This window comes from Cinclus cinclus, chromosome 19 (assembly GCF_963662255.1).
Source record: "Cinclus cinclus chromosome 19, bCinCin1.1, whole genome shotgun sequence".
Lineage (NCBI taxonomy): Eukaryota > Metazoa > Chordata > Aves > Passeriformes > Cinclidae > Cinclus > Cinclus cinclus.
This window is the reverse complement of record NC_085064.1, coordinates 5,370,775-5,395,292: the sequence shown is the minus strand read 5'-3', so window position 1 is coordinate 5,395,292 and position 24,518 is coordinate 5,370,775. Positions and strand designations below refer to the sequence as shown.

At 46.9% G+C, this 24,518-nt stretch overlaps 1 protein-coding gene across 4 annotated transcripts; it reads left to right on the top strand.

Annotated features, from left to right (window-relative positions):
• Positions 1-606: 606 nt before the first annotated feature.
• Positions 607-19,294, top strand: USP20 (ubiquitin specific peptidase 20). Of its 4 annotated transcripts, XM_062505446.1 has the most exons (24): positions 645-662; positions 3,296-3,406; positions 3,767-3,820; positions 4,450-4,512; positions 4,644-4,775; positions 5,401-5,497; positions 5,690-5,759; positions 6,337-6,450; positions 7,537-7,615; positions 8,947-9,388; positions 10,270-10,407; positions 11,602-11,714; positions 12,147-12,319; positions 12,800-12,894; positions 13,351-13,384; positions 13,595-13,640; positions 13,906-14,086; positions 14,541-14,667; positions 14,753-14,922; positions 15,523-15,604; positions 15,882-15,990; positions 16,334-16,436; positions 16,672-16,743; positions 17,375-19,294. In XM_062505446.1, the coding sequence occupies exons 2-24, from the start codon at positions 3,326-3,328 to the stop codon at positions 17,533-17,535; spliced, it is 2,736 nt and encodes a 911-aa protein (XP_062361430.1). In that variant the 5' UTR covers positions 645-662; positions 3,296-3,325; the 3' UTR covers positions 17,536-19,294. The 4 variants fall into 4 exon arrangements, with proteins under 4 accessions (XP_062361433.1, XP_062361430.1, XP_062361432.1 ...); XM_062505448.1 differs by lacking the exon at positions 10,270-10,407; XM_062505447.1 differs by lacking the exon at positions 645-662 and having other exon boundaries at positions 3,277-3,406.
• The last annotated feature ends 5,224 nt before the right edge of the window (positions 19,295-24,518 follow it).

The following is a 24,518-nucleotide window of genomic DNA, read 5'->3' as shown; positions in this document are numbered from 1 at the left end:
ACCGAGCCGCGCTGCTGGGTCCCCGGCCGAACCAGCCGGAGTTCGCCCCTCCAGCACCCGCCGTGGGGACTGAACCCCAACTGCTCGGGGTAGCCCTCGTGGCCCGGGACCCCGCGGGGTCAGCGCCGCCACCGCCGCCGCCTCCTCCGCTCGCTCCCGCCCCGCCGGGCCCGGCCCCCGCTCCTCCCCCGGCCTGCGCGGCACCCGCCGCTCCTCCGCCACTTCTCCCTGCTGCTCGGGGCCCGCGGCCCTTCCCGGCGGCCCGGCCTGCGGCGGGGGCGGCGACGGCCCGGGCATCCCGCAGGTGAGCGAGGGCCGCGGGCCGGGGCGGCGGGGCCATGGCGGCGGGGCTGTGCGGTGGGAGGGCGGCCGGGCCGCGCCGGGGATGATGCAGCAGCAGCAGCGGCCGCGGGGGCTCCGGCCCGGATCCTGCCGTGCCCCGGCTTTGGGGCGGCACCGCACCCCCAGGGCCTGGTGCCGACCCCGGGAGCGGGACCTCGCCGCTTTAAGCTGTTTCTGTTCAGCCTCGCTCGTGTCCGGCAGCTGCAGCGTCTGTAAGGAGAGGACTTGTATTTTGGGGGGTCTGCTGCACTTGAGGAGCGACATAGCGAGTAAGGGGGGATTTCCTGCAGGTGTTTTGTGCCTGAAAGCTAAATTTCTAGGTGAGTCGTTGTGTCATGACCTCCCATAATAAATCACCATTCAGACCTGCTCTCCTTTGCGTGTTGCACATAAACCTCCTGGTTTTCCCATAACTGATGCAGCTGCGAGCCAGGAGCACCTGCTTTCTGCTTCTACCTTGTCATTAGGGCAGTTCAGTAAATATTTCTTTCTTCCGTATCTCAAGTAGAAAATTTCTCAGATCACAACTGCAGATACTTGTTTCTCATGGTAGGTTATGCAAGACCAGACCTGGTAGTTGTTTTGCGGATGAGCAGCGCAAAGATTTCTTTTATTTGTGCAGTTGCTCCGAAGAATGTCAGTCTGCATGGATCTGAAACTCTTGACAGCTGGCTCTAGCTTTGGTACAAAAACACACAGTTGTTTTAAGAAAAACAACCAACAGAAACCTAGAAATGCATTCCTGTAGAAGGCAGAGTTGCTGGCTTTGGCAGCAGCTGAAGCGACTGAAAGTAGGTTGCAGTTACGGAGGAATTGTTCTGACATGCTCGTGTACTGTTCTCCCTCAGTGGTGCTTGATAAAGACAAGCTGAAGGACTTGTTTTAGGGTAACTTCTTTTCCCATCACACACAGTACATTTTGACAAGCACAGTTCAGCTCTCTAGCAGTGCTTTTCTGAAATTCCTGGTTTTCTGAGCAGAATTAGAGCTCTGTGTGTCAGCTGTAGCTGTAAGGGCAGATTTGTGGGAAGGCAGAAGGCAGAACTTGAGTATTTCCTTCTGAACAGTCATGAACCCTTTTCTGGTGTGTGTGGTCAGGGCTAAGAAGCAAAAATTAGGTTTCCCCTGCATTGTTCCGAAAGGGAAGCACTATGTGAGAAGATCAGCACTCCAGTGCTGGAAAGTCTAAAGACATGGTTTTAATTTTGTGGAGAGGAATGGTCCCATGGAATGCACTGAAACCATCCACGTCCAGAATACTCTACTAACAAAGTGTGCTTCAAAAACAATTCTCAGTTAGCTAAAGCTGGTGAAGACATGGGGTCTGGAATTAATTTTAAAACAGTATTTTGTTCATTAGATTTTTGTGGGGGACATCTGGGAGAGACATAAGAAATCAAGGATGGTGAAATAGCAAATGTAGCATTAATACTTTTTAATTGGACCAGCTGATGCATTTGGGGAAAGGGATTTGTTTTGGTGAAGGGACTCAGAGCCTGAAATGTCCCAGTTTTATGTGTTAGTTAGTCAAAGCTACTGTGGTCTTGTAATTTGTCTTTTAAATCAACCTGTGTTACATGGTGCTGTGTTCCTTCTCTGTGAAGCTGCATGAAATTGCTCTGTAACCTCTCTTCACAGGTTATTGAGATCCAGGTCAGCACCCCTGTGGTGTTTTCTGCCATGAACATATGATTCCTTCTCCCTTTGCTACTCCCATCAGTTATTCAGTTCTAAAGAGTGCTGGGAAAACATTGTAAAATTATCCTTGAGATTTATCTTTTTCCAAGACAAGGTTCTAGGCAAGCTTTTCCACTCCCAAGATAAGTGTTATGATATGACCTACTAGTTGATAATTATTTTTTTCTTTTCTCCCTACTGTCAGTGATTCAGGCCAGATAACACTGGGAATTGTTTCAACTGTCTTTGAAATGTGAAAAAAAGCCGAGTTTAGCAGCCATGCTGCTGCTGGAGTCATTAACATCAAGTTCATCAGATTTTTCCACTTCTTTGTTGCACTGATGCGGGCTCTTCACATCTGCTTCATTTCCAGCCAACTGTAATATTTTGGATCCTTGTCTGTGCTATTAATACTACTTATCCTGTTTTCTATTTTTTTTGATAGCCATGAAGAAGGTTATTTAAACTATGCTTAAGAAACGCAAACTCTTTTCATTTTTTTATACCTGCATGTTACTGAGACATGTTTAAAGTCTTTTACATATCTATGGATCACCATAAGAGTGTTTATTGTGTTCATAAGCTACCAGATCATATGTTCTTGTGGTGCTTGGATGTATGAGCTGGGTGGAACAGTGTGTTGTTATGTTTTGTACAGACTGAGTTACGTGGCTCATACTGTTAAAAATCTACCCATGAAATGGTAAATTCCTCACAGACTGAAGCCTGCTTATCAGTGTTACAGTTCATTTAAGTCTATTTCCCTCTTCTCCAGCTTCATTTAGAACTAATCATATTTTTTAATGTTTGATGAAGTAGTGTCACAACGAAATGTTAGATTCAGATCAGCACAGTTGGGTGCATGAAGCCCATAGACACCACAGGCTAAGTAAGTACTGGTGTCATAGGCTGCAGCATCTTTCACTTTTCATCAGAGTTTCATGCAAATGAGCTAATTAGATTTGTATCTTTGCAGCTGAAGCTGTGCCTGTGTGCCCAGCATTTCTGACAGCACATTCCATGATATGGATTATTAGCTTTATTTGTTTCTCTCTCCCCATGGCTTTGCTCCCTCCCTGCAATGCCTCAATGCAGCCACTCAGCAGTGGGGCCAGACTGTGCCAGCTTGTGGGGCTCCAGGTTTAGATTTGTTTCAATCTCTGAACCTCAAAAATAGATATGGAATTCCAATATGCAAAACATGCCCAGGTATCTTCTTACAATCATGAGAGCTAGTCTGATGTGTAGTGAGAGGAACTGTCCTTTTTTGTCCTAGGAAACCCTCCTCACATGAGTGTTGGTGAAAATGGGGGATACAAGGGACATCTGTCCTCACCTGGGTTCCATAGGAGAAGTGACCAGGGATGATCTTCTGCTCAAATCCAAGGTTGTGGCTCTCAGCCCTTTCCCTTTTAGCTGTTTTGCATGGATTTGCATGTTTGCTTTTTGAAGAAAATGCTGCCTATCACCAGAGAGAAACTCTCCTTCTCCCACTGATCTACCCACATGTCCCATAAAATCACCCTTCGTGACCTCAAAAATTTCTCATTGTCATTTTATCCTGCTTGAATATGTCACTTAGCTGAGGTGGTGCAGTTGTGTATTTGATTGCAAGTGTGGTGTTAAGGAATGAGATACTATGAACTGATGGTTGGGCTGTTTTATAGAGAAGTTTGTCACTCTTCAAGGACTTGGTTACTTAAAAACCAACCAAGAAAACAAACCTTCTTTTATCATGAATATGCAGGGAACTTGCCAGTCTTGTGGAGCTGTGGGACCAAACCTCTGGGCTTGTCTTCAGGTAAAAATGGCTTGTGTGCATGATGTAGTGGGAGTTCACTCAAATAGCATTTACACTGAAAAAAAGAGTGGGAAGCAAAGAAGGGTTCACAGTAGAACTATACACTGTTTTTTGATGGTTTCCAAGGAGGAGACCCTCTAGGTGAAAGGTAACACTGTCAAAATCTGACAGGACATAACAGTTCACTCCTTGCAGGGGACTGTCCTTGCTATTTCCAGTAGGAATTAATCAATTCCCCAGTGTTGGTTGTTGGCTGGGGGTTGCTTCTGCTGGCACCTGTGGAGGGGTTGCAGGGTGACACCTTGGAAGTGAGGAGGAGGGAATGCCATGGGGCATGCAGGCAGGGATTGTTTATTTTTACACAGGAATGCCTGGGCTTGGGGATGCTCAGATGGAGCAATGGCCTTGGAACAGAGACTTTGCCTGAGTGCAAACCTGGTTCCAGTTGTCTTTCTTAAATCACTTCTAAATTTCCATTTTCTTCTGGGCCCTGAATAAAAAAAACAGATTAGAAAACTGGCAGAATAATTCTGAAGTTGCTGCTGCTGCTGGGACTGGAGTTACAGACTGTTTTCTAAAGAGTCTTAACTTGATGTGCCCATTGTGCTTTGGCTCTTTCCCCTCTCTAGATTGGTTGTCCTTATGTTGGTTGTGGGGAGTCCTTTGCTGACCACAGCACGCTTCATGCACAGGTGAGCTTTTCTCTGTTCCCCACAATTAAACAGACAGAACTGGATTTTCCCTGTTCCATGTTCTGGTAGTCCCGTGCTCCAGCTAAAGCCAGATGCCAGAGGAGATCTGTTGTTTCATTTTTGATTTCCAGGCCAAGAAGCACAACCTGACAGTGAACCTGACCACGTTCCGTGTGTGGTGCTACGCCTGTGAGAAGGAGGTGTTCCTGGAGCAGCGCCTGGCTGCTCACCCACCCTCACCCCCCATCAAGTTCCCTGAGCCGGTGGGTCTGTGTCACACGGGGCAGGGCTGAGTGCTTGGCAAGGTTTTGTTTGCCTGGTGTGGAATTTGCCAAACGATTTCTGTCATGGTGCAGTGTTTGCTGTGACGGGGAGACCTTCACTGAAAGTGCTTCCTGTAGCCAGAGCCAATAGCCCTGACTTACAGGATCTCTCAGCAAAAAATGACTTAGGGGTAGGAACTAGATAGTCTTTGTGGTCCCTTTCAACCCAAACCATTCTATGATTCTTTGACTTGACTATCCATTCTGGCTTTGTTTTTAACCTTTCCACTGGGGTATCTGCATGTGAGAAGAACCTGTCTGTCACATTTTCATTTCCAATGCAAGGCCCATGGAAATTTCAGCTGTCAGACCAGAAACACCATATACTTGTGACACTGCTTCTCATTCCTGATATTTCTTGTCACATGTACTGGAAACAGTAATGGCACTATTTCCACTCCCTACTGCTGCAGTGAGAAGGGTAGACAGTGCAACCTGTTCTTTCTTCTCCTTCTGCTTTTCTTGAAGGCTGGCTTGATTTATATGTAAGATAATACCTCTCACAGATCATCTTTCAAAGCAGGCCTGTGACTGATACTTATTTCTTTCTCTGTCTTTAATCTAGGATTCTCCTTTGCCTGCTCACCCTCTGAAAGCTGTTCCAATTGCAGTGGCTGATGAAGGTGAATCTGAATCAGAGGATGATGATTTGAAACCAAGAGGTAACTTTGCATTTGCAGTTGATGAAAGAGCTGGCAGGGCAACTCTGCAGTCTGTAGGACCTGCACTGAGAGGGTTCCTGGCAGCAGAATGTGGAGACTGCCTAGAAAGGGCTGGATTCCCTCTCCTTGGGGAGGAATATAGAAAGCAACACATCTGGAAAGTGATTCATCCCTCTCTTGTTTGTGCTTTAGGCCTTACTGGAATGAAAAATCTTGGGAACTCCTGCTACATGAATGCAGCACTTCAGGCTCTTTCAAACTGGTAGGCAATGGGGCTTTCAGTATTGTCTCAACTGACTTTGCTGAATAACAAAGGTGTCACCTCTGATCTGAAACCTTCATGAGTCTTGCAAAGAGAGATTAGCCAGGCTGGGGACAGAAAAAAGTAGTGTTTTTTAAGGGCAACAGAAGTGTTACAGTAGGAATTTGAGGGACCAGCCAGCTTGTGGCTATGTACAAGACTCATGTTTAGATGAATGCTTGAAATAAAGCTTCATCGTTTCTGTTGCAACAGAAATTATTTATCCCAGAGAAAGCCATGTCACGTCTCTTTGTTCTCCCCATGATGTCATTCTAATAACCTTCTAATAACCTCTCTAGCCATTCTGCTGAAAACTAATTCCAGGATCTTTTTTGTACTGAGAACAGGTTCAGATCAGCGTTTTTCACTTGATCCAAGTAAGGAGTCACATCTGCATCTGGAATCACTTCTTCCCTTGGTTTCAAATCAGTACCTTAAGCATGCTTTTGATAAGGCCTGCATGAAGTTTTGATAAATAAATAGATGCAGAGGAGAAATTGTTGTGGGCTGAATTCTTCTCTTTTTCCTTCTCTTGTAGCCCACCTCTCACACAGTTTTTCCTGGAATGTGGTGGACTGGTCCGTACGGATAAGAAACCTGCCCTGTGCAAAAGTTACCAGAAGTTGGTGTCTGAGGTTTGGCACAAGAAACGGTGCGTGGTGACCCCTGGTGTAACCTGGCCAGGTTTCAGAGGTGTGTTAGTTCTGAGGTCTGGCATCAGCAGAGAGGAAATCTGATCCTCAGGGACAAGTGCATTGTCTGAGGCAGTGATTTCACCCCCTGTGTGGATTGGGATGTGAGCATTCTCTGGGATCCAGGAGATCCCATGTCCTGCTGCTGGTGGTGAAATGGGCACATTGATATCAGTGAAAATAATTCATTCTTAATATTACAATTTTAAAAAGGAAGAGGTTTTTTTAAAATATAGTTCCCTTAGTGTCAATGAAGAAAAAATGATGGAGTAAGGGAATACCTGGGGCTATCTCCAAGTATTCTATGTGGACTTCAGTGGCCAGCACTTAATTGCACTGCTCTTGATTAGCAGAGGAATTGATGATTTGGATGGGATAAGTGATTCAGAGATTTTTATTGAATAGAGTGGAAAATGCAGGTGGCATTTTGGGAAATATTTGCTATTGGTTCAAATTCTAGACCAGTTCAAAGGACAGTGCAAAATTATGTAGCTCTGTTTAAATCTGAAGATGTCTACTTTCTGCAATGAATTATACCCCATTAAAACAGGAATTTAAATGGCATTGCATGTTTGCCTCCAGTTCATTATTAACAAGGAATAAGTAAGGTATGGAGCAAGGTGAACTGTGGAGGAGTAGGCTGCAGGCTTTGAAGCAGTATCATGTCATTTTAACATTGATTGGACTTACCTCATTTACTGGGTGGTCAGCCTGCCAGATTTTGAGACAGAAATGGTGCTGGAAAATCAAACAAAGTAACTAATTGCTAAACTCTGCTCTGGATAGAGTAACTTTCCACACTCAAAGTGTGGCAGAGCTGTAAGTGAATTGTGTGTTGGGGAAGGGTCTCTCTGGAAAGACAGACTGAAATGACTGCAAGGTGTCTCCTGTCTCTTGGTGTGTTTGTCACCCAGCTCACACAGAAATCTCTGCCGAGGTTTCACAGATGCATAATTATCTTAACTGCACACCACACCCTCTGTTAGACAAACTGGCTCCAGGCCTGATAAGCAAACTGACTTTTTTCTTTTTCCATGTCTAAACAGCCCGAGTTATGTTGTTCCAAGCAGTCTATCCCATGGAATCAAGCTTGTCAATCCCATGTTCCGAGGCTATGCACAGCAGGTGGGGCCTGAAAAAACCCATGCCATTATTCCAGAGAGGGTGGGAATTTAATTCTTGCAGTGATGGTGCTTGTGTTCAGAAGGAAAAGCTTGGGCTCAGGGGTCATGGCCTTTCTGTATCAATATCAGTGATCTGATAAAGCACTTGGGGGGGATCTGGGAGATGTAGTTTCTTTTCCAGGCTTGCCTCTTGCTTGTTGGTACCAAATCAGTTCATTTTCTTATGTCAGCTTGCTCACCTCTGAAATTATGGTGGTCAATTCCTTTATAAACAACTTTGAGATCTGTCAGTATCTGCTCTGTAAGAGTTTGGTATTATTTGTCCATGTCAGAGCTGAGGAATCTGGATAAATCTGCACTAAAATGTCAAAGATATGAATGTTCTATATTATTTTTCTGGGGAATTACAGCAAAACTAAGTCTTATTTAAAGGTAGTATCCTTTTTTTTTCCTTTGAAGTCTTTATCAGTGTAGCTCTTCTGTTTGTTCTTTATAAAAAAGGTAAGCAACGAGCTATGATTAGAAAATTTACTAGAGAAGTGACAGTGCATCAAAACTGTGATAGTGACAAGAAATCAAAACAAAGAATAAAAATAATGATTAATGAAAGAACTTATATATTTGTCTTTGATGTGAAATACGTTGGATTGGAAAACTCTGATCTGAAGAGATAAATTTGAAAGGCAGGCAGGGCAGGCTAAAAGCCAAACTTCATAAAACAACTGAAATGTCGTAATTAACGTTCTGCAGTTGTCAAAATACCAGCTTGCTTTCCAGCAGCTCCTTTGAAGCCAATGTATCAGCTCTTTTTCCATGTATTATGATGTTGGAGCTTGCACCTAGACTGTATAGCTTCGGGTTCCTGGTTCCTCTCCCTGTTTATTAAAGATTTTAATCTGCCCTGTGTAAGAGGTGGCTTGCCATGAGCAGAAGTCAGTGTTCCTAAGATGTGTTTGTGGGTAGGAGTCTGTTCTCCAGGGCCTGCTGTTTTCATCAGGTTTCTCCTTGCTCTTTCCCTATTATCAGTGGCAAACCCCTGATAAACGTGCTCCTGGTTTGCCTTCTACAGCTGTTCTCTGGCTTCTCTAAGTCTTTCAGCTGTAGATACTCAGATTAAAAAAAAAAATGGGCCTTTAATAATTTAGGAGTTAAAGCATTTTTGTAACAGGCCCTTCAGGGCATGGCCCTGTTTTAGCTGGGTCTGTGTGCTGCAGAACAGGCTCACCTTTGTGGGCACTCTTGGAATCGGCCGTGAGCGGAGCCATCTCCTCTTTTGCCCTTCTCATTCACCCCATTTCTGGCTGGATACTGACATGGAATCTTGGTTCTCAGGACACCCAGGAGTTCCTGCGATGCCTGATGGATCAGCTCCATGAAGAACTGAAGGAACCTGTTGTTGCAGAGACAAGGGATTTGGACACCAGTGACCAGGAGGACAAGCGGGAGGGCGACCGAAGCCCTTCAGAGGATGAGTTCCTCTCCTGTGACTCCAGCAGTGACAGGGGTGAAGGAGAGGGCCAGAGTCGGACCTCGGGGAGCATGGGCAGCAGCTCCCTGGCAGAGACAGAGCTGCTGATCCAGGATGAAGCAGGAAGAGGCATCTCAGAGAAGGAGAGGATGAAGGACAGAAAGTTCTCCTGCGGCCATCGGCGCAGCAACTCAGAGCAGGTGGATGAGGATGCAGATGTTGATACTACCATGATGCCAGTCGATGGCAGAGCCTCACCTGAGATGCTGCCAGCTCCCTGTTCTGCCAGCCCATGTAGGACACCAGGTATACCCTCTTCCAGTCAGGATATTTCCAGGAGGAAGTGTTACTGTCCTCCACAGGCACTGTGGTGTAGTGCAGTGGCAAACACAGAATGTGATTGTTCCTTCTTTGTGGTTCAGAAGATTTTGCATCCAAGATTTTCCTCAATCCCTGCCTTTCTGCACAATTGCTTCTGTAAGAAAGTGTACTTGGTGAGCCAGAGAGGTGCTTAGCCAGGCTGTGAGCTGAGTAAAGGCACAGCAGTGAGAGCTGCCTCTGCCAAGCCTGCAAACACTTTACTGATGCCTTTTAAGAAAAAAGGATTGGTATGTGTATGTCTCTTTATCTGATATGCTGGCCTGTGGAAATAATAGCTGTGGAAAAGGCATGGCAGAAGGTATTTGCTAGTGTTGGACTGTGGACTTTGGGGAGAGAAAAGAGAGAAATGCACAGTTTGAGCATTTCTGTGTCTCAGGGAAAAGAGCAGCAGTGTGGAGTCGCCTCAAGCTGAACATATCCGATCTTTCAACGCTTCTTTATGTAAGAGTCTTACTCTGCCAGCTGGCACTGAAGGCAGCAATGCTGTCTGTGTGGTTTAGGGCTACAGGAGCAAGCTGCAAAAACTAATTAGTCATAAGTGTGAAAAAATGGCAGGCTGTTTTGGGGGTTTTTTAGTATGTAATTATTAGCTGTTAGGTACAGCTCTGTATGCACTCTCACCCATGACTGAGGGGGCTGTGTCTGCCAGCCTGTGTGAGCAGGACAGTTAATGGACACTGAACTGCACCTTTGGGGAAGATTCTGTGCTGGAACACAGAGCTAGGCTGACACAGATTGCAGTGGAGTTACCTTTCATTACTGGGGTTTTCACCAGAACCCTTTTCCCTCCACATTTTCCCAAACAGAACCTGACAATGATGCCTACGTGCGCTGCTCCTCGCGCCCTTGCAGTCCAGTCCATCATGAAATGCACTCCAAGCTCTCCAGCAGTCCTCCCCGCTCCAGTCCTGCCAGGCTTGGACCTTCCTACATACTCAAGAAAGGTAGTGCAAAGAGGGATTGCTGGGAGGCAAAGGGGGAGCATGTAAAGGAGGAGAGAGAAGGAATCCATCATGGTTCTTGATTAACAGATGTAGGAAGTGCTGGATCCCCTGGACATCAGTGTGTTCTAAAATAGTATTTGACAAAGACTGCAGTTAAAACTGCAGATAAAGTCAAGCTGTGGGCACAGTGATGTTCTAGAGTGTTCTTATACTGGAGCCTGAAATGATTAATGTCTGTATCTGTATGCTGTTTTTGCCATTAATAAAATGGCTCTGAATTTCCACGCACAAGCTCTGTCCCTTTAGGGGTGTGTGGATACATGAACATTTGTCTGCCAGACTTGAATTTTGTGGCATGTGGGCCAGAGAACTGTAAGATGCTGTTACTGACAGAGCTTCCTGCCTCTTGGACATCTTGGGCTCACAGGAATGGAATTAGGGCTGCAGATGTCCCTGCAGTGCTGGGAGCACTGTCAGGCTGCAGAATGGAGCCTGGCTTGTGATGTTATCAAACTGGTCCCTTCATCCCAGAGCAAATTGCAAATCAAAATCCCTCAATGCAGCATAGTCTGCAAACACAATGGCTTGTGCTTGTACCACTGTCCCTCCAGCTGCTCCATGAGGACATTCTTTCTTCAGCCTCTTGGCTGAAGTCAGCCCAGCTGCAGATGTTCTGGCTGCATGAAGACCACTGTGTCTGCCCACACGTGTCTGTGGGGACAGGATTTGTTGTTAAACAAAACTTTGCATTTGGCCAGTCTCTGCTGTGGAGAGTCCTCTCCAGTGCAAGGCACTTGGGGAACACGTGGTGAATGTCAGAGTGGAACAAAAAGGACAAAGTACAGAGGCAGGTGAGGGGGAGAGGAAGTGAAATGCAAAGCTTGGAACAAAATGTCACGAGACCTCAGGAAACCAGGGACTGTCTGTGACAGGGCTGGGCTTCTAAACATGTAAAAGGCTGGAAACAGGTGTTCCAGTACAACAATTTCTGCCTCCTGAGAGCTGACTGATGTTGGTTCAGTTGGCTGCCTCTCCCTTGTACCACACAGCAGAGTCCTCTGTCTCTTCACAACTTGCCTCACCACGTCCCTGGAGTGGGGTCTGAACATCAGGACAATGCTTGTCCCATGTTCTTATGTGTTTGTGTGATTTTGTGGAGATGTGAGACTGAGAGGGCCATTCCTTGTTTTCCAGCCCAGATGCAGGCTTCTGGGAAGAAGAAGAAAGAGCTCCGTTACCGCAGTGTGATTTCCGACATCTTCGACGGCTCCATCCTCAGCCTGGTGCAGTGCCTCACCTGTGACAGAGTGAGTGTCCTGGGCCCTCCCAGTCACCCAGCATACTTTGTGCTTGTAGATCTCTTCCTAGGGAATGGTGCTGCTCCTTCCAAGCCCTGTGGGATGCAGGACCTGCTAACATGGTGATAGGTGATGGCAGGGGAGGTGTGAGACTCTGCCATGCAAAGGAGATGTGTTTCTGTGTTTGCTGATCTGTGTTACTGAGTTGACCCAGCAGTATCACATTCACATTAGAAAACTGAATCCAGTTCTACAAAACCCATGACAGAAGTCAGTGCTGACAGCAGGGAAGAGTAATTAGCCACAGGGAGTTGATCCTGCTGCCAGCTCAGGTTTCTAGCCTAGGCTAAATCCAAGCAGTGATAAAAGGTGATGAAGGTCGGGTGCCAGCTCCATTAAACACACGGGAAACCCAGACCTCTTCCTCTTGGTTATTTCCAGGTTTCTACAACAGTGGAGACGTTCCAGGACCTGTCACTCCCAATCCCAGGGAAAGAGGACTTGGCCAAGCTGCATTCTGCCATCTACCAAAACGTGCCAGCCAAGACAGGGGCATGTGGGGACAACTATGCCTCACAAGGCTGGATTGCTTTCATCATGGAGTATATCCGGAGGTGTGTTCCCTTTGCAGGACCTGTTTTCTGGGATTTGCCCTGCAGTGCTGGAAGGCAGATGTTCCTAACCAGTGGTGTTAACATTGGGATGTCAATTGGAACCATTCCTTGGAGGACAGTATGTGGTACCTCACAGGGCTTTGAGCCTTTTCACGTAGACCAGTCGTTACTGTTCCTCTAGATCTCTCACACACCTTGAGACCTCTTGTGCAGCTGATCACCCCTCACTGCTGCCTCAGACTTGCCCTCCAGAGCAAATTAATTCCTGGTGTAGATTTCCAAATAATTTCCAGTTTGAATAGAAACATCAGCTGACAGCAGTTGTGCTTTCCCTGCTCCTCTGGGATATAGGATGAGCTTAGGACCTACAGCTAGGAGGAAATTTATAATCCACTTGGGATTTTGTGTGCCAAAGCATTTTATTTATTTTTATGTGCACAGCTATTTTATTTATAACTCTTAATCCCTTCTCCTCTGCAGATTTGTGGTGTCCTGTATCCCTAGCTGGTTTTGGGGTCCCGTGGTGACACTGGAGGATTGCCTTGCTGCCTTTTTTGCAGCAGATGAGTTGAAGGGTGAGTTTTTTCTGTAGGGTCTGACAGCATGGAGGAGCATTCTGTATGCATTTTGAAGGCAGATTAAATCTCCTAGAATTCCTGCCTATGCCTAATGCTGTGTCTTTAGAGACTGGCAGTACCAAAAGTTGGCATCTCAGCATCTGTGAGCAGGAGGGAACTTTTCTACTTGCTCAGGGGTGGGAAATCTGGGTGAGAGTGTCCTCAGTGAGGAGCAGGCAGAGCTGTTGGTTGGTTGAGTGCTATGGCTTCTCAGTTTTTTCACTTTCTCATCCTTCCTGCTAATTGGCTGCATCCCTTTCTTGCCTACACTTACTGAGGGGAGATTTGATCTCTTCTCATCCTGGCCTGCCCAAAAGGCTCTTAATCTGCTTTGTCTGCACTGGCTGGAAAGGTAGCTGTGTCAGCCTTGTATGCTCTGAGCAGCTGCATAATGTCTCTCTTCTCTCTCTACAGGGGACAACATGTACAGCTGTGAACGGTGTAAGAAGTAAGTTGGCATTATCTGTATTGTGTTGCATGTCTGGAGTTTTATTTCTGGAATTTTATTTCTCTGTACTGCTGTCAGATATTTTGCTGTGTCCTCTACATGGACAGTTCTGGTGGAATTCAGGATTTGTCTTGGATTTCAAACTGAGCAAGACCCAGCTATGCCTTTGCTGTAGAGAATCCTCACAGCTCGTTTCTTTTCCTCCCTCAGGCTACGGAATGGAGTCAAGTACTGCAAAGTCCTCCGGCTCCCAGAGGTGGGTAAAAGCACCTTGTTTCCTAATTCTCTTCTAGCAGCCACTGAGGAGGTCAGGAAGCCAGAGATACAATAAAATCATCAGGGTTTTTGGTGGCAAAGTCATGTATTTAGATTGGAAAAGTCTTTCTCAATCTAAGCTGATGAGCCAGCAGGATTCACGAGAAACAAAGAACTGCAAAGATCAGACACACAGAGATGTGCTGTGCTCCCAGAGCTCCCATGGCAAAACTTCCCTTTGGTGTCCTCTGTCCTTGGTCTTTTAGATCCTTTGCATCCACTTGAAGCGGTTCCGGCACGAGGTGATGTATTCCTTCAAGATCAACAGCCACGTCTCCTTCCCCTTGGAAGGGCTGGATCTGCGACCTTTCCTGGCCAAGGAGTGCGTGTCCCAGATCACCACCTACGACCTCCTGTCAGTCATCTGTCACCACGGCACAGCTGGCAGTAAGTCTTTCTCTGGTGGAGGAGCAGGATGGGAGGAGTGTGAGTGAGGCAGGAGTGTGCTCAGGACTAGCCAACGCCTCTGTTGGGCTGAAGGGCAGCATGAGACCCCCTCCATTCTCAGCGTGAGCAGCCTCTGCCCTTTGGAGAATGAATTGAGCAGCTTCTGACACATCCCCTGCAGCTCTTTCAGCCTCCCCACAGGGTTGGCTCAAACCCTTTCCCACTGTTCAGTCTTGCTGAGAGGCTCTTCCAAGGAAGGCAAATCAGGGTGACAGTGCCAGGCTCTACTGCTCCAGCAAAGCTTGCCTGAACAGGAATTACGCTTTTTTTTTTTTTTTGTCTCTCTCTCTCTGTTCTGTGCCAGCAGCTAATCCTGTTTGTGCTGCTGACATTATCCCAGGCCTGCCTTCTGTCTGCAGTGCAGATCCCAGCAGTGCTGTGCTTTCTGTTCCAGGTGGCCACTACATTGCCTACTGCCAGAATGTGATCAATGGCCAGTGGTACGAGTTCGATGACCAGTATGTCACTGAGGTCCACGAGACCGTGGTGCAGAATGCAGAAGCCTATGTGCTGTTCTACAGGTGAGCTGTGCCCTCAGCTCCTTACTGGGTACACCAACACCTGGAAATGCATTTCACAGATGGAGTTGTCCTTTCCCTGCTGTAGGAAGAGCAGTGAGGAGGCTGTGCGAGAGCGTCAGAAGGTCGTGTCCCTGGCCAGCATGAAGGAGCACAGTTTGCTCCAGTTCTACATCTCTCGAGAGTGGCTCAATAAATTCAACACCTTTGCTGAGCCTGGGCCCATCACCAACCACACCTTTCTGTGCTCCCATGGAGGTAAGGCTGCTGGACCTGGGAATAGCACCTTTGATGCTTCCTTGTACATTAACAAATGCAGGAAAAAATTCCAACTGCTGTCCTGATATGGGAAAAGCTGCAGTGGGATCCTCTTTCCAGAAACTCCAGCCTGCTCAGGGAGGGATGAGACAATTACCCATTGTGCTGCTGGTTTGAGGCCTGGGGGGATATTTAGTGCTGGGAAACAACAGTTTTCAGTTCTCTGTGTTTAAAAACAAACCTGTAGAAAGCAGATAGGGCAGGGTTTATCTGTGTTACCCTGTCAGCAGGGCTGGCCTTCGGGGTTTGGAGAGGGGAGCTGATACCACATCTGACTGTGCTGCTGTTTCATCAGCCATGCTGGGGAGCACTCAGTGGTTGTAAATCTCTCTTCTAAATTGGAAATGAAGCACTTGATTAGAAATTGGGGTTGTGGATTGAAAAACCTCCACAGTTAATAAACTTATGGCTGTCTTTCATTAGCAAAGGACGCAGATTCTCGAATCAGTTCTCAGGAAGATCTGCCTTTTTATTTGTATCTGTTGTACACAGCAGTAATGAGATCCCTGATTAACTCTTCCACTTGCCTTTCCTCCATAGGGATCCCTCCTAATAAATACCATTACATTGATGACCTGGTTGTGATTCTGCCCCAAAACGTGTGGGAATATCTCTACAACAGGTGAATATGGCCATTCCATTCTTTCTCCCAGTATTTGCAGAGTGTCCTGATCTAAGCAGGATGAGCTGTATCAGTGCCTGCCCCAAAAGGACAGCAAGAGATAAGCCAGAAGAGCAAAAGTGTGGCTGAGTAAAGGCAGCTCTGTGCCCTCAGCTGCAGATGCACCTCCCTCACCTGGGAGTGTCTGGAGCAATATAAGGACGTAGGACGCAGGGCTGGAAGGTTTCCACTCTGCTGCAGTTCTCCATTCCACTCCCTTCCCTCTCCCTGTGGCCAGGTTTGGGGGTGGCCCTGCTGTGAACCATCTGTACGTGTGCTCCATTTGCCAAGTGGAGATCGAGGCGCTCGCCAAGCGCAGGAGGATCGAAATCGACACCTTCATCAAGGTTGGCATGGGAGGCATCTGGGAGCAAGGCAAAGGGCAGGGGTGGGAAATGGAGAGCTGGAAAACTCCTGCCTGTTTTCCAGAATGTCATCTACAGCACGGCCTGGAGGTTGGTCTGGGGGTTCCCCAGTGCAGAAGGGCAGCTGGGGCATGAGAATGCTGTGCAGACAGAAAGTGTGAAACCATCCTTATCTTGTGCCTGCTCTGGTGAGCAGGGTGTGAGGAAGGAATTACATGGGATTCTTCTGGAGAGTGGCGAGGCTACCTTACTGTTAGTGGAAGGGGCCCCCCGAGATCTCAGGAGTGACTAATTCCTTCCTGTATCTCTGTTGCTGCTCTCCCAGCTGAACAAGGCTTTCCAGGCAGAGGAGTCTCCAAGTGTCATCTACTGTATCAGCATGCAGTGGTTCCGGGAGTGGGAGGCCTTTGTCAAGGGCAAGGATAATGGTAAGGAGCAGACACTGGGGGTCTGTCAGGAATGAAATCAAGTCCATTTGCTGGGTCCTGGCTGAGCACTGCCCCTGGCTGGGGTGACATGGCTGGGCAGGGCTCAAGCACCAGCCATGGGACTGCCTGCAGGTCTCCAGGGCAGGGGATGACCAAGAGAAGATGTTAGGAAAGCATCTGAATCTGGAGGCAGCAAGGAAATCAGATGGATTTTGACATGTTTGTTCTCCTACAGAGCCCCCTGGACCAATTGACAACACCAAGATTGCCCTCACGAAACCAGGTGGCCATGTGCAAGTCAAGCAGGGTAAGGCTGGTGCTTGCTGCCTGTGGTGCTCCTAAAAGGTAAAGGAGACTGTTCCACTGGATCTGGCTGTGCACAATGAAGTCACAGAGCACAGGGTGCTGCAGAGGATGAGAGTTCTCTACCCAGTCCCTGCCCTGAGTGAGCCAGTTCTCCAGGGGCAGCTCCTACATGACCAGATTGCTGCTGTGACTGGTTCTGCAGACCCCCATCTCCTGCCTTGCTGCTCCCCAGGCCCCTTCCACCATTCCCTTTTGTGCTGGAGCTTTGATCTTGTGTTGCTTTTGATGTGGTCTTCACTCACCATCTGTTGTGGTCCAGCTTCCAAAGTTAAAACAGCCTCATGTTGTGCCTGGCAAGGTTTAGCTTGGATATTAGGAAAAATTTCTATATGGAAAGGGCTGTCAGGGTTTAGAACAGGCTGCCCAGGGCAGTGGTGGAGTCGCCATCCCTGGAAGAATTTAAGAGATGTGTAAATATGGAGGTGGAGGAACAGGAGGTGGCACTGCAGGGGCTTTGTGGAGGGACCACCGGGGTCTCCTCCTCCTGGGATGGGCCTGAGAGGGGGAGGTGTTTGGGGGGAAAATCCTGGCCTTGTGGTGCCCTGACCTTTCCCTACTGTTGTCCCTTCCAGGTGCTGACTACGGGCAGATCTCTGAGGAGACGTGGGTTTATTTAAGTACCCTGTATGGAGGGGGCCCCGAGATTGCCATCAGGCAGAACGTGGCCCAGGTGCAGGAGCTGGAAAACCTCCACGGGGAGCAGAAGATTGAAGCAGAGACACGTGCAGTGTGATCTGTGCAGCTGGGGCAGGGCAGGGAGGCACAGGTACCTCTGTGGGGGACGGGAGGCTGGGAATCCTGAGAGGTCAAACATTCTCAGTTGTCTGGGACTCAAGGTGTGTGCAGCTCCCCCAGCACTCCCGGGGCAGGCAGGCTTCCTCCTCCTCCTCCTCCTTTCATGTAGCTCTGAGCACAGGGTGGTGCTGGCAGAGACTGGGACAAAGCTCTGCACCTCACCTGTGGCTCAGCTGTGGCGTGAGGCTGCAGCCACAGTGACAGGCTTGTCCTGACCTGAGCCCTCTCCCTTTCCTTTGCTTACACCAAACCAGCATTCCCAGCTTGTCCCCAGTGCACTGAGCTCTGATCCTTTGCAGGTTTTGCTTTTGGCACTTCACTTTCTAATTCAAACATGTAAAGATAATGAGAGATTATTTATGTTTCCAGCGGGCAGTGTTGCAACCAGAGAAACCTGTTTTTGAGTCTGAGTAAAACCACGCGGTCTCAGTGTGGTTTTGTGCTGGTGGGGCTGTCATAACTTCCTAGTTTTGCTCTTTACAAAATTCTTGCAAATTCAGTTGTAATCAACTAAGAAATTTGAAAAGAAGCTATTCCCTTCTCCTTTCACTCCCAAACCCACACCTTCATGGTCCTGCAGAATTTTATTTTCTCCTCTAGTCTGGCCTTCTATGTTCAGCACAGTTTTGGACAACAAAACTGGCAGGCGAGTCCTCCTTCCCAAAGTCTTCCTCAGACTGACCCTGCCATGAGCCTGTGTCTGTCTCCCCTCAGCTAATGAGGAGCTCAGTGGGTGAAGCTCAGGAGGGGCCCCTTTATTCCCACAGAGCCCCACAGAAGGGACACCCGGGGCTGAGCAGGGCCCAGGCTAGTGAAGCAGCTTTTTAGGAACAAGCTCTTTCTGTAAACCATCCCCCACCTGTGTGCTGAGGTCTTTCCAGATGTCCTTTGTGTGTACAGTGGCTCATTTAATGAATTTGCTCCCAGATCTACTGCCACGCATGCAGCAGAGACAGGAATGAGGGCAAAAAAGGCCAAACTGAACTTCTCTCAGCAGGGCTATTCTTAACATGTTTTTTGTTCATCTTGCAGCAAAGCATGAGTTGAAATCTTTGCAAGCCTTTGAATGCAGTTTAATGGAGGCAGAGCTGCCTCCCAGGGCCTGAGGAGCCAAACTCTGTGTTCATGGTGTGGGTGATGCCACAGCACCAAGTCTGGCCTTGGACTGTCAGACAGTGCCTGGAGCTAAGACCTCCTGAGCTCCTCACAGAGAATGGGAAGAAGGGGGAGGGAGGGAAAGGCTGTTCCTTGACTTAGAGATAGAAGAGGGTAGAGAAGAATTTGAAAAGAAAAACATGGTCTTCGTGTTTTTTTTGTTTTTTTTTTTTTTATTACAATGTTTGTTGCATAAAGCAACTTCTTTAAAAATTGTCTATAATTGATTCAGCATGTTAGTTTTACAATCCTCTTCCTGGGATGCTTGTTTAGACCCAGCCAGACCCTAGGGGAGATCAGAGAATGAGCCACTGTTGAGATTCTCATTGTTCCAAGCTGTCTTTATTCCCCACTGCAGCAGCCCTGGGATCTGCTGCAGAGCCTGCAGGGCTGCATGTCCCCATGTGTTGTCTGTGTTCCAGAGGGTGCTGTACAGACTGTAATGACACTCCTGTGCTTCAGTGTTAGACCTTGTGCTCAAAGTGGTACAATAAACACATGTGCATTCAACAAGGCCTGTCTTGCCTGGTGAGAGGGGCTGACAGCTCCAGGGAGCAGGGTGGGGAAGGAAGAAAAATAATTTAGAAAAAATATAAAATAAAATCCAAACTTCCTGTTGACCAGAGGCTGTGTGGGGACAGATCCTTCTGGACAGCAGCAAGAGGAGCCTGAGGCCACTAAAGCATCTTGTGCCCATTCAGAGGGTACCTGCCCCTTCAGTCTGTGCTCACTCACCTCCCTTCACCTTTCATTAATCCCATCTCACCTGAGTGTGCCTCAAAAAGCCTGGGGGGTCTGGATGTGCTACTCATTGACAGTATTATTATCCTGAAGGTAACTTACAGGGGAAGGAGTTGGAGTTTCATTGGACTGTTCCAGGATTCTCCAAGAGTTTCCTGTTAGTGTTGCTTGGCCAAATATCCCTGCTGCTCCATTGCCCTCCCTTGGTAACACACGTCAGCAGCCTGTTCCCCAGGGAACACCAGGCTCTGGGCACTGGGAATTAACAGAGTTACTAAAGCAGCAGAGGGGATGGAGCACCAGGAATTCCCTGCCCAAGTACGAGATGCAGTCTCAGCTGGAGCCCGAGATGTTTGAAGAAGCAGAGCTGGAGCTGGGTAATAAGAACATGCAGAACATATTCGAGCAACTTGGAGTCAAACGTCCAAACTTGGATCTTAGAAATAAATCTCTCACCTGAGTCCAGACAAACAGCTCCAGGGCTGCTTTGGCAAAGCCCTGACTCTGCTCTGGGTTACCCTCTGCCTGGTCAAGCACTCGAGGGTTAGTTCTGCATCCTGATTTACTCTGAGATCCAGCTGCAGCCTTGCTTTCCTCCTGCTCCACTGGAGGCAGCCGTGGCCTTTCTGAGCACACCTCAGACACACTCTGGCAGCCGATACTGACCTCTTATCTGTTCTCTCTGCAAATAATTTCCCCCCCTTTTTATCAGGTCCCTTCAGCAGTTGCAAAAAAGGGGAGCTGAAAGAGCTGTGCATGCAGTGGGGGCTGATGGAGCAAACCTCAGGATTAGATCTTCTGCTCCCTCCCTCCAGCTCGGTTCTCCAGGACTTCAGTTCCTGTGTGCTGCTCCTGTTCCCAGGAGCAGAGCCAGTGCTCTGTTGTAACTGTGACACAAACACTCCATCCAAAAACCTGATTTCATTTTCTTTTCTCTTTCTGTTCAGCTCTACATCCCCCAGCTCTCCCTCACCCCTTTGGCTGGGCTGTTTCTATTTCAAGTCAGCAGTGCTGATTCTGTGAAAGATAAATCCAAGTCAGAGCCAGAGGAACACCTCCTCCTATTCATTATTGCCCAAAACCAAAGACCAGCAGCCTGTCACAGACAGCCCTGTTCTATGCTGAACTGACAGGGATGTTAATTAGTGCTGGCAAAGAACAACTGAAATCCTGTTGAAATGTAGCAGCTTGACTGTATTAAACAAAAATAATCTCTAGATTATTTATCACATGAAAGGACCACCAGGTGTCACCTACTGAGTGGGAAAATTGCAAATCTTCTTGGCTCTTGGATGAGCTCTTTGCAGTGACCTGGACAAGAGGTGATGGAGAAGCTGGCCAAGAGCTGGGGCTTTTCTCTCAGCTAGAGACACACACACATTAATTCACAGCCCTGCACACCAGAATGGGACTGTGCATCTCAGCCAGATTTACAGAAATGTGCCTGTTTTTTGGATTATTTGGTGAAGGGGGGCATTGCTGTGTTGGACACACTTGCACATCCCTGTGTCATCCCCACTTCCCTGCCCAAACCCATTCCTTAGCAGGCTTGCAGCAGCCCGAGTTTAAATTAAAACTAATCAGCATCAAAAACATCTGCCAAGATTTCGAGCTGAACCAGAGCACTCACCATAGGCATTCCATGGTACAACTCTCTCTCTTCAGATGAAATCTTTCCCCCAATTTCCAGTTCTCATAGGCTCCTGCTGAAAAAACCACCAAACCCCCTGCCCATCCCAACACCAACTCCAGCCACAACAGTGTATTTTTCTTTCTCCTCACATGACCAAATTAAAAAAACAACAAACAAACAACCCAACCCCTTTATTCTCTCTTCAGTGCCAGCTGGAAAGGTCAAAGTTTGATAAAATCAAATTTCAGAGTGACCCAATGGGACCCAGCTGTGTGACACAGTCAGAGCCAAATCATTACTCCTGAAAATCCCAATAGGAAATAATATAAAATAAAAAACAAAACCAAAGCCAACAGGTACCACAAGTGAAAAGTGCGTCCTCAGTTTTCTGATGAGAGAACTAGGAACAGCACCACACTGGAAGGTGTTGATCCACTTGTTCCATGTACATTTTACAGCTGGAAGCAAAACCCAAATCCACCCCACAGTCAGGAAGAATAATGAGGAGTAAGAGAGCAGCTCTGGGGAGTTTTAGCCTGGATTTTTCTGTGGCTGAAGCAGCAGCTCCTGGAGAGCTTTGCAGCCCCAGCAAAGAGGAGCCAACTTTTCTGTTGGGGAAAAAAAAGCAACAAATCAATTTTTATTCCTGAATTGCTGATCAAAAGGACCCAGTGAAACTGTATTTCTGGAATTAAATGTTTATTTAAATATGCAGATGAGTTTGTTTCATTGCTACAAGGTCAATATTCGCTTTCAAATGGAAGCACTTTATTTGGTTGAATTCTGTCTCCAGAAATGAATGGGCAACACCAGAACCTTTTACATTGGCAATGAAATCACAACACTGAGATGCCACCAAGATCTCGGGATCAGTGCTCAAACACACATACACACACATATACAAATAAAAAAGTGCTTGACATTATTGTGTTAAAATAGAATTTGGCTTCTTTTAGGTCTTCTGACAATTCAGGCAGGAAAACAAAAAACCAAATAACAATATGCATCAAACTAAATGAAATTCTGAAAAATACTCAGCATTAAACACAACTTTGAGTATCAGTAAATATGTTTCTTCTCTATTTACAGGTGTTAAGAAAGGGCATTAGAGACTTTTTGCTGGGGATCATGAAATTTCATAGGATGTACAGTCCACACTGCTGGGCAAGATTAGTAAATCCAAGCAGAGTTTTTATAAACCAGTCACATATTTAGTTCTTCAGCGTTTGCCAAAGGTAAATTCTACAAAAATTATTTATTACCCTGAATGATGGCAGCAGAATAAACATGTGCAGACTATAAGATACGACTGTGACTATGTCTTAAATAAGTTTTATGATCCAGGCTTTTGGGAACTACTTGCCAAGTTTATAAAATTTCCATACATGATCTTTTAATAAAACTTCAGGAATCAATCAGTCAGCTAAAGCTAATGCTCCTTCTACAGCACAATTTAGAAACACAGACATTGCAATTGTTCCAATGTTCCACAGAGGCTGACAATAATATACTGTCCACCCAGATTAAATATAGAAAAGCAAACTTTGATCTAATTTTTACAGAGATGGCACAACAATAGGTGAAAATTAATTCTTAGCTGCTGATTCAACAGTGCATCAGACATGAGAATAAAAATACTGCAGCTAAAAATATTGTAAGGATATTTTTGCACACCTGTTAATTTTTCAACCCTTTAGATCCCCTGGCAGGTGGAGACCACAAAGCCTTTGCACAAAGCCCCACAACCGTGGGGATCCCATTCTGCTCTTGATCTGAGCAGCTCAGTGACCACAGCAGCAGCAGCAGCACTGATAAGGCAGTGATTTATGGATTCTGACCCTCCAGTGCTGCACCAGAACAGTCCCAGCATTGGTGGTGCCTGTGCTCAGCACATTTGGGTTGGGTTTAAATCACAAACCTTCTGCTGGTTCATGCTGGCAACTCTTAAGCACCAATCACACAACAGCTACAGGATGAACTGTAGCACCAAGGGACTTGTAAAAACAAAAGTTGGCATCTTAAATGGAGAGAAAAGGATAGAATTAAGAACACCACACATAACCCAGCTCAAAATCACTTCATCCCACATTCTCTTCACAACATGGAGAGTCTAAGATTCTGGGATGTGTTTTGACATGCTGACCCTTCAGGACAGCCCAGCAGGCAGCTAAACAACACTCACCTGCCTGCAAACAAACCCTGAGAGGTTTCATTTGGGGGTCACTGCCCATAGTGGTTTCCAAGTAAAATTTTTCAACTTGTGGGGATTGTACAGAATATGCTGGAGTTGGACTAGAGCCAGTAGATTCCCACAAACAAGGTGTGGATCCATGAATAAATTTGGCCCTCAGGAGCTATCAAGTGGCAACTGACTCTTGCAGGGCTCAAACATGTCCATGACTGTAAAACCCAAACAATGGTAACAATTCAGGGGAAACCAAGTGAGAAGTTTGTGAAAGTTTAGAGAGGAAATTGACCCTTTATTAGGCAGTTGAAGTCCAGATCATGTGATTTTTGGAGATAGTGTAGCTCTCTTATCACTGTATGACATGACAGAGTGCAGAATCACTTATCCTACTTCTGCTTCAAACCAAACCCTATGAGAACAGGGTGGTCACAATTCTTGTCTGGCTGCTGGGTCCAGGTCCAGTCCATGACAAGATGGGAGAAGGAAACAGTGCAGTTTCTTTTTTTTTTTTTCTTTCCTCTTTTATTTATCTAAAAAAACTCCGTTATTCCAACATGAACTGATGAGAACGCACAGGAGGTCATGCAAAAAGAGAAGGCAGGTCTGAAATGCTGAAAAACAAACCAACCAAAAGAAAACTGCAGAGAGTTTAAACCACGAGCCACAAAATAACGTGACCCTGAGGAAGGTGGGCGCAGGCAAGGCAACAGGGCGAGCATGCAGGCTGAAACAAGAGCCAAACGGGGCCTGTGAGCAGCAACAAGGGCTGCCAACCAAAATGCCACTGTCTGTGTCTGTGTGTGTCTGTGTGTGTGTGAGGAACAGCAGGGACACTGGAGGGGGCAGAGAGAACAAGCAGGAAAACAAGTACATACGTGAGCTTGAAGGGTTTCAGGAAACAGCAGGGTCAGAGGGGTTTAAATACTTGGAATGAGCATCAGCCTGGATTTGAAAAAAAGAGAAATAAAGGCTGACAAGTATTAGTGACCTTTTGGGGAAGGCAGAATGTTGAATAATGCATGTGGGTCAGGTTTAATACTGACAAATTGAGAGCCCAGTCCAGCTGCTGTAACACTGTTCCCAGGGAAGGTTTTCCACCTCCTTTCCACGCTCTCTGGTGAGACCTCAGACCTGCAGGTTTAGCACTAAAGGCACCGTGTGAAATGCTGATGGACCAGTGTGTGTACACCCAGATGGACTGAGG